The sequence below is a fragment of the Bufo bufo genome, chromosome 5 (genome assembly GCF_905171765.1).
Source record: "Bufo bufo chromosome 5, aBufBuf1.1, whole genome shotgun sequence".
NCBI classification, from domain to species: Eukaryota; Metazoa; Chordata; class Amphibia; order Anura; family Bufonidae; genus Bufo; species Bufo bufo.
Window position 1 is genome coordinate 187,685,266 of NC_053393.1, and position 15,607 is coordinate 187,700,872.

Below are 15,607 nucleotides of genomic sequence, written 5' to 3' on the forward strand. Positions count from 1 at the left end.
CCAAGGTCTTCCGTGAGGGGCATGGTGAGTTCCTAGAATTTTTTAAGCGGAAAATTATGATTTTTTTTTATATTTTTTTTTTATTACAATCATTTTCCGCTAACTTGTGACAAAAAATAAAAAAATTCTAGGAACTCGCCATGCCCCTCACGGAATACCTTGGGGTGTCTTCTTTCCAAAATGGGGTCACTTGTGGGGTAGTTATACTGCCCTGGCATTCTAGGGGCCCTAATGTGTGGTAAGTAGTTTGAAATCAAAATGTGTAAAAAATGACCTGTGAAATCCTAAAGGTGCTCTTTGGAATGTGGGCCCCTTTGCCCACCTAGGCTGCAAAAAAGTGTCACACATGTGGTATCGCCGTATTCAGGAGAAGTTGGGCAATGTGTTTTGGGGTGTCTTTTTACATATACTCATGCTGGGTGAGAGAAATATCTCAGCAAAAGACAACTTTTCCCATTTTTTATACAAAGTTGGCATTTGACCAAGATATTTATCTCACCCAGCATGGGTATATGTAAAATGACACCCCAAAACACATTGCTTAACTTCTCCTGAGTACGGCGATACCAGATGTGTGACACTTTTTTGCAGCCTAGATGCGCAAAGGGGCCCACATTCCTTTTATGAGGGCATTTTTAGACATTTGGATCCCAGACTTCTTCTCACGCTTTAGGGCCCCTAAAATGCCAGGGCAGTATAAATACCCCACATGTGACCCCATTTTGGAAAGAAGACACCCCAAGGTATTCAATGAGGGGCATGGCGAGTTCATCGAATTTTTTTTTTTTTTGGCACAAGTTAGCGGAAATTGTTGTTTTTTTTTTTTTTCTCACAAAGTCTCCCTTTCCGCTAACTTGGGACAAAAATTTCAATCTTTCATGGACTCAATATGCCCCTCACGGAATACCTTGGGGTGTCTTCTTTCCGAAATGGGGTCACATGTGGGGTATTTATACTGCCCTGGCATTCTAGGGGCCCTAAAGCGTGAGAAGAAGTCTGGAATATAAATGTCCAAAAAAATTTACGCATTTGGATTCCGTGAGGGGTATGGTGAGTTCATGTGAGATTTTATTTTTTGACACAAGTTAGTGGAATATGAGACTTTGTAAGAAAAAAATATATAATTTCCGCTAACTTGGGCCAAAAAAATGTCTGAATGGAGCCTTACAGGGGGGGGGTGATCAATGACAGGGGGGTGATCAGGGAGTCTATATGGGGTGATCACCCCCCTGTCAATAATCACTCCCCTATAAGGCTCCATTCAGATGTCCGTATGTGTTTTGCGGATCCGATCCATGTATCCGTGGATCCGTAAAAAACATACGGACGTCTGAATGGAGCCTTACAGGGGGGTGATCAATGACAGGGAGGTGATCAGGGAGTCTATATGGGGTGATCAGGGGTTAATAAGTGATGAGGCGGGGGGGGTGTAGTGTAGTGGTGTTTGGTGCTACTTATTACTGAGCTGCCTGTGTCCTCTGGTGGTCGATCCAAACAAAAAGGACCACCAGAGAACCAGGTAGCAGGTATATTAGACGCAGTTATCAAAACAGCGTCTAATATACCTGTTAGGGGTTAAAAAAATCGCATCTCCAGCCTACCAGCGAACTATCGCCGCTGGCAGGCTGGAGATCCACTCGCTTACCTTCCGATCCATCCTGTGAACACACGTTCACAGGAAATCTCGCGTTTCGCGAGATGACGCATATATGCGTGACTGTGCGCAGGGCTGCCGCCTCCGGAACGCGATCCTGCGTTAGGCGGTCCGGAGGCGGTTAATGAATGAGTATGTTGCTATATATTCTTGGCATTTTGTCTCTGTACACTGCTTGAGGAAGGCTCCTGTCTAGAGCCGAAACGTCGCATTTCTCACTGGGGTAAATAAAGATTTTTGTATTTTTTACTTTTTGGAGTGCTGCCCATCTTTTTCATTTTATTCATATATATATATATATATATATATATATATATATATATATATATAAAAAAAAAAAAAAATAAAAAAAAAAGTTCAGTGGCAGCACCGTCAGAGGAAAAGCTATGGGTGCAGCTGGCCCAGTGTGGATAAAGCCAATCCAAATAGATAAAATTGCAAAAAAGGGCAGCACTCCAGAAAGTAAAAGAAGAAAAAACTTTAATTACCCATATGGGACAGGCGACGTTTCGGCTCAATGTGTGAGCCTTTCTCAAGCGGTGTGTACAGACAAAACACAGAGTATATATGCCAGTAAGTGAATACAATCATTGTGCAATACAGGTGTGCTCAATACATAATAATTGAGATAATCAAATATAAAATACAGTGCATATAGGATTACAATAGATCACATGATTAAAAAACAGTGCATGATCATATAGTGAGTGAATAATTAAAAAATACATATAGCATACAGTGAATTATGCAAATACATAAGAGAACTTCATAATTACCAATCATACAGTAAGTGATGTCAGCTGTGTACGCTGATAAAGTGCTTAAGTGCTTACTACGTAGGTCCGGCAGACGGAGGGTGAAGGAGGATGCAAAACATACATGGCTGTCATGATACATGCGGTGCGGCGTGCCTGTGGTGTGACTGCGCATGTCACAGTGACGTACATGCCGTACTTCCGGGTGGCGATGTGCCTGTAAAACCGCAGCTGCGCATTGGCCTTCTGATGTCTCTTACGCCATCTTGGATCAGGGCATCCTGCCTGCATTGCCAGGGACCTCTGTTAGTCACAGCCGATGAATAACAAATTAAGGTGGGGGCACATAACAGTGCTCCTAAATCCTATATTAGTGGCTGAGTGAGTGCAGAAACGGGACACCACAACAAAATGTCAGGACAGCGATACAGATGCCTGCCTGTGCTGCGGTAGGGGAGGGAGAGGCGTGTCCCTTTCCCTTCCTCCGATAGGCTGCCGGCCTAGTGCCTGCAGCCTATCAGAGGCCGGCGCAGGCGGCGCGATGACGTAATCGCGCTGCCTGAGCCATACAGCGTGGGACACAGGCCAGAAGAGGCCTGCATCGCATCACTGACATGGAGGTAAGTATGTGTTTTTTTGTTTTTTTTTATTATTATTATGTACAATACTTTTACTGGCGGGGGCTGTTATTACTGGCAAAGGGGGGGCTGTTTGTTATTACTGGCAAAGGGGGCTGTTATTACTGGCACAGAGGGGCTGTTATTACTGGCACAGAGGGGCTGTTATTACTGGCACAGAGGGGCTGTTATTACTGGCACAGAGGGGCTGTTATTACTGACACAGAGGGGCTCTTATTACTGGGGGCTGTTATTACTGGCAAAGGGGGGGCTGTTATTACTGGCGGGGGCTGTTATTACTGGCACAGAGGGGCTGTTATTACTGGCACAGAGGGGCTGTTATTACTGGCACAGAGGGGCTGTTATTACTGACACAGAGGGGCTCTTATTACTGGGGGCTGTTATTACTGGCACAGAGGGGCTGTTATTACTGGGGGCTGTTATTACTGGCACAGAGGGGCTCTTATTACTGGGGGCTGTTATTACTGCCACAGAGGGGCTCTTATTACTGGGGGCTGTTATTACTGCCACAGAGGGGCTCTTATTACTGGGGGCTGTTATTACTGCCACAGAGGGGCTCTTATTACTGGGGGCTGTTATTACTGGGGGCTGCTATTACTGGCACAGGGGGGCTGCTATTACTGGCATAGGGGGCTATTATTACTGGCACAGGGGGGGGGCTGTTAATACTGGCACATGATTGGGGGCACTATAGGGGCATCTACTGAGGCCAAAGAAGGGGTATTTTATATGGGCTCTCTGTACAGTACAATTTTATACTGGGACACATGGTGGGTAGTATGGGGAAGGGGGGAGAGGAGTACTATGGGGTCATCTACGGGGGACACTAAGAAGGGGTATTTTATACTGGCACATTATGGGGGCACTATGAGGACATTAGCTCAAATGGGGGCATTACAAGGGGGTATTTTCTGCACTGTCACATTATAAGGAGAATTATTACTACTGGGGGGGCATTATGGTGGGCTTTATTACTCCCCCATGGTATGACTCCCTAGTAGCAGCACCAGCCTCTCCCTGCTCTGCTATCCCTCTGCACCTTCTCCAAATACTTATTATGAAATCTTTCTCATTAGGATAAAACAACTCATCAGTTCCGCCGAGCCCCCGGCCAAAGTGTGGAAGTGGCGTCCGAGATCCCCAAGGGCCAAGCCAAGTAACTGTAAGTTTTCCAGCCCTTTGAGGGTGACCAAACTGCTGATGCGGCCCCCGATGAATTTGAGTTTGACACCCCTGCCCTATACTATGAACTTCTCCTAGTGGTGGTTTGTAGACAGACAGAACTTCATCATGTCACTCTATGAATGCGAGCAGAGAAGCAAAGAATCAGCTCTGTGTCGAAAAGGAAAGTCACATTTTTCATTACTGCAGGTGAAATCCCTTAGGAATAAAACCTCACAATAAAACTCCTACAGCGAATGCCAACCAAGAGCAGGCTGCAAGATAAAAAAAAAAACGGAATACTCAAAAATGCCACAAAAGTACAATAGTCACTAATGCAATGTCTATGCATAACTTGCCATCCGCCCACCACGTATTTCAGGCTGCTGGCGAAAACCTGTCAGGCACGTGGAAAATTGCATTTTTGCACTAAACTGAATTTCAGCTGCACATTTAACTAAACATTGGATGGAGGAACAGAATTCTCTTCAGTTCTATGGCTACCTACACTTATGTATTTTGGAGCTCCTAATATTCACGTGTTTTCTATCTAGCTAATGGTACTTTCACACTAGCGGCAGGGGACTCCGGCGGGTGAACAGCCTGACGGATCTGTCCTGCCGCTAGTTCATGTGTGTCCCCGGACTGCCGCTCCGTCCCCATTGACTATAATGGGGGTGGAGTTCCGGCGGCAGCGCACGCCGAGAGGCAGCTGGACTAAAAGCACTGCATACAGTACTTTTAGTCTGGCTGCCTCTCGGCGTGTGCTGCAGTCGGAACTTCACCCCGATTATAGTCAATGGGAACGGAGGGGCAGTCCGGGGACACACGTGAACTAGCGGCAGGACGGATCCGACAGGCTGTTCACCCGCCGGAACAGCCTGCTGGAGTCCCCTGCCGCTAGTGTGAAACTAGCCTAACTCTAGTTACAATACCGTGATGCATGCTTATTTACGTGATTACTGCATTCAAAAGTGAAAGAAAGAATATGGATCAATATACAGTTGCAAGAAAAAGTATGTGAACCCTTTGGAATGATATGGATTTCTGCACAAATTGGTCATAAAATGTGATCTGATCTTCATCTAAGTCACAACAATAGACAATCACAGTCTACTTAAACTAATAACACACAAAGAATTAAATGTTACCATGTTTTTATTGAACACACCATGTAAACATTCACAGTGCAGGTGGAAAAAGTATGTGAACCCCTAGACTAGTGACATCTCGAAGAGCTAATTGGAGTGAGGTGTCAGACAACTGGAGTCCAATCAATGAGATGAGATTGGAGGTGTTGGTTACAGCTGCCCTGCCCTATAAAAAGCTCACACCAGTTGTGGGTTTTCTTTTTACAAGAAGCATTGCCTAATATGAATGATGCCTCGCACAAAAGAGCTCTCAGAAGACCTACGATTAAGAATTGTTGACTTGCATAAAGCTGGAAAGGGTTATAAAAGTATCTCCAAAAGCCTTGCTGTTCATCAGTCCACGGTAAGACAAATTGTCTATAAATGGAGAAAGTTCAGCACTGCTGCTACTCTTCCTAGGAGTGGCCGTCCTGTAAAGATGACTGCAAGAGCACAGCGCAGACTGCTCAATGAGGTGAAGAAGAATCCTAGAGTGTCAGCTAAAGACTTACAAAAGTCTCTGGCATATGCTAATATCCCTGTTAGCGAATCTACGATACGTAAAACACTAAACAAGAATAGATTTCATGGGCGGATACCACAGAGGAAGCCACTGCTGTCCAAAAAAAACATTGCTGCACGTTTACAGTTTGCACAAGAGCACCTGGATGTTCCACAGCAGTACTGGCAAAATATTCTGTGGACAGATGAAACCAAAGTTGAGTTGTTTGGAAGAAACACACAACACTATGTGTGGAGAAAAAGAGGCACAGCACACCAACATCAAAACCTCATCCCAACTGTGAAGTATGGTGGTTGGGGCATCATGGTTTGGGGCTGCTTTGCTGCGTCAGGGCCTGGACGGATTGCTATCATCGAAGGAAAAATGAATTCCCAAGTTTATCAAGACATTTTGCAGGAGAACTTAAGGCCATCTGTCCACCAGTTGAAGCTCAACAGAAGATGGGTGTTGCAACAGGACAACGACCCAAAGCATAGAAATAAATCAACAACAGAATGGCTTAAACAGAAGAAAATACCCCTTCTGGAGTGGCCCAGTCAGAGTCCTGACCTCAACCCGATTGAGATGCTGTGGCATGACCTCAAGAAAGCGATTCACACCAGACATCCCAAGAATATTGCTGAACTGAAACAGTTCTGTAAAGAGGAATGGTCAAGAATTTCTCCTGACCGTTGTGCACGTCTGATCTGCAACTACAGGAAACGTTTGGTTGAAGTTATTGCTGCCAAAGGAGGTTCAACCAGTTATTAAATCCAAGGGTTCACATACTTTTTCCACCTGCACTGTGAATGTTTACATGGTGTGTTCAATAAAAACATGGTAACATTTAATTATTTGTGTGTTATTAGTTTAAGCAGACTGTGATTGTCTATTGTTGTGACTTAGATGAAGATCAGATCACATTTTATGACCAATTTGTGCAGAAATCCATATCATTTCAAAGGGTTCAAATACTTTTTCTTGCAACTGTATGACTGTATGTGGGAGACGAATGACATTTACTTGAAAGTAAATGAGGGACATTTATTAGGGGCATTACACCACTATTGGAGAATAAAAAAATGTAGCAAATTATGGCGAAGTGTAGAGAAATGAGGGAGGGGCTTCATGCCTCCCGCCAGATTTACTGCAACTTTCATGAGAAAGTGGCATAAGTTATAGGTGGTCTATGCCAGCCTGTAGCTGGCATAGACTTCAGTATCTAGAGCACAACAAGGCAGAGATGTGACTAATTTATTAAGAGGCACCTGCCTCTTATGCCAGTGCAGGGAGATCAAAGCTGGCATATGGGTAAAAGAAGTGGTGAGAAGCCCAAGCCGTAAATTATTGCACAAATATGGTATGCGCCATAATCTGCAACTTTTTCCGCAATAGTGGAGTAAATGCTTTAGTTAACGTCCCTCAATGCGTTTCCTGGGATATTTGATATTTTATCCTTAGAAGAGTCCATCAATATTAGATGAAGGAGATTCAACCAACAATCTGACTGAAGCGCCATACTTTTTATAGTGGCTGTGCCTGGTACTGCCGCTCCCTGCTGCTCAGTCCCATTCAAGTGAACTGAGCTGAGCTGCAATACCAGGCACACCACTACAAAATGTACCAAGCTGTGTACATAATAAAGACCCCTTAAAACAAATAAAACAGATGTACTTCTGCATGTAATGCCTTACTTTTCATTTGCAACCGGTTCGTTTTCAAGATTTTGCAAAAAGTTATCTATTCCTTGGTTCCAATGCAGGTTCCATGCTACCCGCAGCATATCCGATACTGGCTTCATGGTGATCCACTCTGAGCACAATGGGGAAGCCATTGTGTATGGACTTACTGCATGATGGGTGCTCACAGAGACAGGAAGGTGAAATCTAGAATAAATGCATATTGGAATTATACAAGTTCTTGGAGCAGTGAAAAATGGATACCAGACTAGGTCCCAACTGTCATAAATGGTAGCCCGCTGACAGGTTTCCAAGGGAAGGGCAGGAACATAAAATTCTCCAGTGTATTGGCATAATTGCTTCTAAAGTGAACTGCTCAGATAAGAGAACGTCATGGAGTTGATTTACATAATTTTGGCCTTGAGGAGCAGAGCCATTTTCATCTTTTACGGCACTCTGAGGTTAGCAGTTCTGCTACCCGTTTTTACAGTTGTGGGGGTTAATTTATTCCATAAGGTTTATTTAAAAAAAAAAAAAAAAAAGAAATTAGTATGTAATGTATAATTTTTGTGTCCTTTTTTCCTCTTTTTTAGCCCTAACAGGAATTATTACAAGACAGCACCTTTATATAATCATGGACTCCATTGAGCACAAGACCAGGTTTAACAGTGAAACAACATGAGGAGCCTTTGTTGTTAAAAGGGGTTGTCCAGCTGATCATTTTTAAGTTAAAAAAATATAAAAAATTTAAATACAGTAATAAAAAAGTCTTAAGGGCCCTTTTACATGGGCCGAGAATTGAAAAGATCATCGCTAACGAGGGTTCATAGTACCGCTCGTTAGCAACGATGTGGCGGTGTAAACGTACCGTTGATTATCAGAAATGCCCGTTCATCAGGTAATTGGATCGTTAGTGCAGCACAAATATCCGCGTTTCCCGGTGGCAGATCGTGCTGTGTAAACATGATCTGCTGCCGGGAAACAAGGAGTCTGTATGTGGAAGAACGATTAGCATCGCTCCTCCCCATACTCTGGAGGAGATCGGCACATGTAACGAGTCTCCTCCGCTAGCAATCAGCAAATTGTCGGGAAGGAACACTTCCTTCCTGATAATTTGCTTGTACATCGTCCCATGTAGAGGGACCTTTACTCATTAGACCACTTCTCGTGTCTTACAATGGTCTACTTCCTGGTTCCAAATGACCACTCAGCTAATCACTAGCTGAGGCAAGTCAACAATGTGGCCAATGATTGTCTTAACGGTCTAATTTGATGTGTTGAGAGGAACCAGAAAGTAGTTACTGTCGGGGGGGCTGAGAAGCTTTGGAACAGAAGAGCGGGATATTGCACAAGGGAATATACGTATACATATGTCTAAATTAAGAGGTTACTATATTTTAGTAGACCTAATAGTAGTAGTTTTAGTCAACTTTTACCTAGATGTCAAGGTCCCATGTTTGCTCACCTAGGTTTCAATACGGTGTAAAAATACAAGCCGAATAAAAATCATTTGCACTTGCCAGCCTGATACATGAGCGAATAAATTATTGTCTGCAGACTGCCACTCAACAATAATTCCATTGTATACAAGAGGAAACTGTACTCCGCGCTCATCATCAATCTGGAACGCTCCATTAAATTCTATTGATTCAATATATTCAATGCAGACAATCCTTCAGGTGGAGGAGAGTAAGTACTCGGCATACTCTGGTCCCATTGTTTTTGGATGGTGCTTGGTTTCATCTGTTATACAATGTCATTATAGTTAAAGAGTTCCTTCCACTTCAAGAAAAAAATAAAAATAAAATGATGACTGAACAGAACATTTCCATAATGACCGCCTTTTCATCTAGTCAGCTGCAGCTCCTCTTCTGTTATCCAAGATGGCCGCACCGATTCTCAAACTAACTGATACACACTGTCCGAGACACTTCCTGCTTGTCCAACGCTGATCATGTGAGCAGTGCTGGCCAATCTGAGGGGAGCGGGAAGTGTCTTAGACTACCAAATGCACAGTATGCATCAGGTAGTCTGAGAACCGTGTGCGGCCATCTTGGTTGGCAGAAGAACAAGGGAATCGGTGGATCTGCAGCTGAACAGATGAAAAGGAGGGCATCGGGTAACCGTTCTAAAGTTAGTTTTTTTTTTTTAACCAGAGGACTGCTTTGAGTAAAAGTCTGCAGATGACCATTTGGACTATTGAGGTGGGGTGGGAGGAGAATCAATCGCAGACTTTGAGGCGGACTTACTGTATCATTGTGGCATTCACATGCTGCACTTGCTGTTTCTAAGTGGACATGGGTGACTAAACCAATTTCTCTTCAGTATCAAACAATATTGAAAAGATTTCAATATCAGCTAAAAATCTTCCCATAGATGTCACTCCATATTAAGCCATAGGAAATAGCAAATAGTTATGTTCCAAAAGGGGATGAGCGAATAAATTCTAACAAATCTATTCGTCTCAACAGCAAGAGTCCATCACCCATGATGGGCTGTCCCTGCAGATGAAGAAGTGTCCACCCGCTACCTGATTGTCCAGCCCTGTCAATTAAGCGTCAGGTGTGCGCTTCTTCACCCGCGGGGAAACCCCTTCACAGGTGAAGAACAGTTATTGACAAAACTATTTAATAGAATCGGTTCACTCATCCCTAGTTCCAAACGCACAACACAAGTTCACAGGTCACTTACCGTCTAACTACAGCTACAGGCAAGCTGAATGGAGGTGGAGAGGTAGGTACTTCCTCTGACCTAAGAATACAATACAAGGCTCTAAGCATTAGTAGATTATACTGTACAAGTAAGGGCCCTATTAGGGTGCCTTCACACGCGGCAGATCATGTTGTTGAATGTTTTCTGTGACTGAAAATCCCTGTGTCAATGGACAGATTTTCTATCCCAAAAAACCTTCCACAATAAAATCTGCAGTGTGTGAAGGCACCCATATATGCACGATTTTCAGGCCAATTATCGGGACCAAGAGTTCATAGGAACGCTCATTCCCTCTAACTGGCCTGTGTAAATCGATCAGCCAATCAATAAGCAAACTCGTGTTTGTCAGCTGATGGGCATCTTTCATGTCCAATTATCAGAAGCACACCTCTTTGTGTAATCAGGGACATGCTGCCGATAATCAATGGAACTGAATGGGCTGCAGCAGCAATCATTAGTCCCACATTCAGTTTCCATCGGCCTGTGTAATCAGGGACATGCTGCCGATAATCAATGGAACTGGATGGGCTGCAGCAGCAATCATTCCTCCCACATTCAGTTTCCATCGGCCTGTGTAATCAGGGACATGCTGCCGATAATCAATGGAACTGAATGGGCTGCAGCAGCAATCATTCCTCCCACATCCAGTTTCCATCAGCCTGTGTAATCAGGGACATGCTGCCGATAATCAATGGAACTGAATGGGCTGCAGCAGCAATCATTCCTCCCACATCCAGTTTCCATCGGCCTGTGTAATCAGGGACATGCTGCCGATAATCAATGGAACTGAATGGGCTGCAGCAGCAATCATTCCTCCCACATCCAGTTTCTATCGGCCTGTGTAATCAGGGACATGTTGCCGATAATCAATGGAACTGGATGGGCTGCAGCAGCAATCATTCCTCCCACATTCAGTTTCCATCGGCCTGTGTAATCAGGCAGGTGCAAACGAGCAATGGTAAATGGATTCATGCATCGGTGCTCACACTGTGCAATCATAAATCAAGGCTACAGCTTAATTAGAGTATCTCAGAATAATATATATATATTTTTATTTCTTATTGCACGCTTGAAAAATAAAAGCTGTGCTGTGATTGGTTTGCTATGGACAACAAAGACAGGTTTGTTCAAGACCGTTTTCACAGATCTGTCCCTTTATTCCAAAAGCAAAAGAATTAAATATAAAATAAAACCTGGAAACTATTTAGGGGTGGGGGGTTGGAGAACTTTATCGGAAAGGGTTGACCCCAAAACTTCTTTAAGTAACCACTACAACAAAATAAGTGGTGAAATACTGAAAGCTCTGCCATCAAGTTACTGGACTAGAAAATAAGGGGCCTCAACTATATCAACAGCATTTAAAAGGAGTTATCCTGGACAGGTCATCATCACATCAGCGAGGGTCTAAGTCCCGGCATCCTCACCTATCAGATGTTTCAAGGAGCTCTGGCGAGTGATGTAGGCTCCAGGCAGCTTTCCAAGGACAGCGCCGTACATCGGATAGTGGCAGTGCTTGGTATTACAGCTCAGCCCCATTGACTTGAATGGGGCTGACCTGCAACTAGGCCATGTGACTGATGTACAGTGATGTCTAGAGACTGCAGCGTTCAAAACCTCTTCTAACAGCTGATCGGCGGGATGCCGGGGTGTCGCACCCCTGCAGATCTGATGACCTATCCTGGGAATAAGTCGTAAATAGACCCGTGAAAGGATAACTGTCACATTTAGACCAAAATTTCAATTTTCAGATATGTAGTTACTAATAACAGGATATTCCTGAATCAATAACTATTAGACTTACTTACCCCATATTTAATAAGATTCAGCCCTTAGCAACCAGTCTGTCCAAAACTACCATCTCACTCTCTTGTTAAGATGGCCGCCGATGCCCTCACCCTGAGACTAAGCCAGCCTGCCCTCACTACCCACAATGCATTCAGCTCCTCTCATGAACGAGCTTCTGCACCTCAACCAATCGGAGCTCTCCCCACTTAAACACGCCCCCCCTCCTCCTTCCATCACATACACTCCGATCTGATGGTATATTCTAACACCCAGGCGTTCCCATGGTGATGGGGACGCACCTCTGACAGGGCGCTGCCATCCGTGGCACCCGAGGGGTTAATTGCGCGACGGCAGCTCCCTGTCAGAGGTCGGGTGCCTTCCACAATGTTTACATTGGTGGGCAGTGCGCCCCCCCTGCTCACTGACAGGCCGTTAGAGCATATAAAGTGACATATATTCTTCTATTGGTCTTAATATGCTTAATTAAACTATACAATTATCACCCCTCCTGCCTTTCCTTTACTTATAAAAAGTGTTTTTATCAATATGCACATTACCTTACTTTGTGCCCAAGGGGCTGTCCCTCATTCAGTTGTATGCCCAGCCGCGCCCCAACTGCTGTCTCCTAGTGCCGCCCAGCTCATTAGTATTCACTGCACTGGGCGTCTTTTTTTTTCTCCAGACGCGGTGAAATCCCACACATGCCCAGTACTATCTTCCTGGCATCAGCCTCATCTTGTCGCTCCTTGCCTGTGCCGGATAAGGTCCTCGTCACCCTCCAGCTCCAGTACAAGATAGTACTGGGCATGCGCGGGATTTCACTGCGTCGGGAGAAAAAAAAAGCCGCCCAGTGCAGTGAATACTAACGAGCTGGGCGGCACTAGGAGATGGCAGTTGGGCACAAAGTAAGGTAATGTGCATATTGATAAAAACACTTTTTATAAGTAAAGGAAAGGCAGCGAGGGGTGATAATGGTATAGTTTAATTAAGCATATTAATACTGAGGAGGAGGGGGGGGCGCAATGCCCACCAATGTAAACATTGTAGAAGGCACCCGACCTCTGACAGAGAGCTGCCTTCTGCGCAATTAACCCCTCGGGTGCCGCGGATGGAAGCGCCCTGTCAGAGGTGCGTCCCCATCACCATGGGAACGCCTCCAGGTTAGAATACACCATCGGATTTGAGTTTTCACGATCTCACCGAGATCGTGAAAACTCAGATCCGATGGTATATTCTAACCCCCAGGCAAGCGTCCCCGTCACCATGGGAACGCATGGGGGTTAGAATATACCATAGGATCTCGGGCGGGACGTGAGCGCGCACGCACGTAGAAGGGCAGCCTACTCGTGCGTCTCCCGTCCTCCAGCGCAGCCAACAGATAGACGGACCTCTCCTAGCAACGCAGTTTTAGGGTAAGGTGAGAATAGGCACTATGGGGGACAAATTGAATGATTTTAAGGGTAAATATAACATTTGAAGATAGCCACTAAGGTGATACTAATCACCTTTATCAAAATATGGAAAAAATAATAATATGACAGTTATACTTTGGTGCTCTGTATGGTAGCCTTTGTTCACAGGCTCACCCATTATGGTTCATACAGATAACTCTACAAAATCGTGCCTATATATGAGCGTCATTTAGGATGGTGCTTATTTGACCAAATGACTATGTTTTACAATCAAATACAGGGCCTGCATCATTATATTCTGCAGTGATACACTGAACAGTATCTAAGCAGCAGAGCCACCAAACACCAATAAATACAAATATCAACATATAGTGAGCATATAACAGCTGAATACAAAATCTAATAAGAAACATATTGAAATGCAAGTAATATTCCGATTTGTGGTGGTCACAAGCCTCTGGTGTGATCTTTTTATCAAAGAGGCTGTGGCACAGTGCTGCATCAGAAAACTGTCAGAGAAAGCGTCCTTGTGGTTCAGGGGAACTAGATCAGTTCAGAAAGTAAAAGCTTCTTATCAGCAATAAGGACACTTCCTCTGAGACTATTCTGATGGAGGCCCAAAGGGTGTCAACCACAAGACAGCAGAGGTATGGAGCTCTGAAATGTGACCATCTTACCAAGTGTCCATCCGTGAGACTTCATCGAACAGAAGAAGACACATCACAGCTGCAGCTTCACCCAACAAAACACTGTGATTTTGCGACAGTAGAGATACTGAAAATGAATAAAAGATGTGATGTGTTACAATTTACATGGCATGGGTTTCCTCAAAGGGACTGGAATTAAATGAAGAACCTGATGACAATACGTCACATGTGCTGGCCCGCCAATCACAGATGGCTGTGGGGACGTCACCGCAGACAAACCACTGTTTCTACTGACCATACGTCATCATACTGAGCAGAAACTAAGGGGCAACCAAATGGTGACAAAGGAACAGTGAGGGACCATAAAACAAACTTATAAACAAGTTTAGTTTTATAACATGATGACCCCAATTACCAGTGTTTTACTTCACCCAGAAAATCCTATTCAACATCATTCATAAAGATAAATACATAAAAAATCTGATGTATACAGTAAAGGAGGGGCATTCAAGCTCATAAAGAGCCTACAACTTGCTAGTCTGATGGACCAATGTCGCCTAAAAAGCTGTCAACTACACCTTTTCTCTTGAAGACTTGCATGAATAAATGGGTAGAAAAACGAGATTTTTGTGAACTCACCTGTAAAATCTCTTTCTCGCTTTATTCATTGGGGGACACAGGACCGTGGGTATAGCTTGCTGCTGCCACTAGGAGGCGACACTAGGCTGAAAGCTGTTAGCTCCTCCCCTGCAGGCTATACCCCCTCCAGCCTGGAGGGAGCATATCAGTTTGTGCTTCAGCAGTAGGAGAAACAGTACCGAAACAAAAACAGAACCAGTAAGGACCACTGCCCAACAAAAAAAAACGGACACCAGCCCCAACCGGCAACTCGGACCCACTGGCCTCATAATAAAAGAAAAAATGGGTGGGTGCTGTGTCCCCCAATGAATAAAGAGAGAAAGAGATTTTACAGGTGAGCTCACAAAAATCTTGTTTTCTCGCTCATATCATTGGGGGACACAGGACCGTGGGACGTCCTAAAGCAGTCCCCGGGGCGGGAAACAACCACTGGCCCAGAACAAAACCAACTCCCTCCGGTAAGACACTACACTGCGGCCTGCAAAACTCTGCGGCCAAGAGCAGCATCCGCCGAGGCGAAAGAATGCACTCGGTAAAATTTCATGAAGGTGTGTAAAGAGGACCAAGTCGCTGCCTTACACAATTGAGACGCCGAAGCATGGTGAAGGTGAGCCCAAGAAGCCCCGACCGCCCTGGTAGAGTGAGCCGTGATACCAGGAGGAGGAACCTTGCCCTTAGAGCGGTAGGCCTCTGCAATGGCCGATCTAATCCACCGAGCAATCGTCACCTTCGAGGCTGCCAAACCTTTACGAGGACCTTCCGAGATTACGAACAGGGAGTCCGTACGTCTAAAAGGGGCCAGCACTGCCAGGTAGATCCGCAAGGCCCGTACCACATCCAGACGGTGGAGAGCCACCTCCCTAGGATGAGAAGGCTCAGGGCAAAAAGAGGGC

At 44.8% G+C, this 15,607-nt stretch overlaps 1 protein-coding gene across 1 annotated transcript in view; it reads right to left on the reverse strand.

The window, feature by feature from the left end:
- Positions 1–15,607, reverse strand: part of RTTN (rotatin) — a 228,839-nt gene that overhangs the window by 108,656 nt on the left and 104,576 nt on the right. Inside the window, exons 23-25 of the mRNA XM_040432294.1 lie at positions 14,106–14,202; positions 10,211–10,270; positions 7,535–7,726 (exon numbers count right to left, since the gene is read on the reverse strand). Of these exons, the coding sequence (XP_040288228.1) occupies positions 7,535–7,726; positions 10,211–10,270; positions 14,106–14,202 (349 nt within the window). The remainder of the gene's footprint in view (positions 1–7,534; positions 7,727–10,210; positions 10,271–14,105; positions 14,203–15,607) is intronic.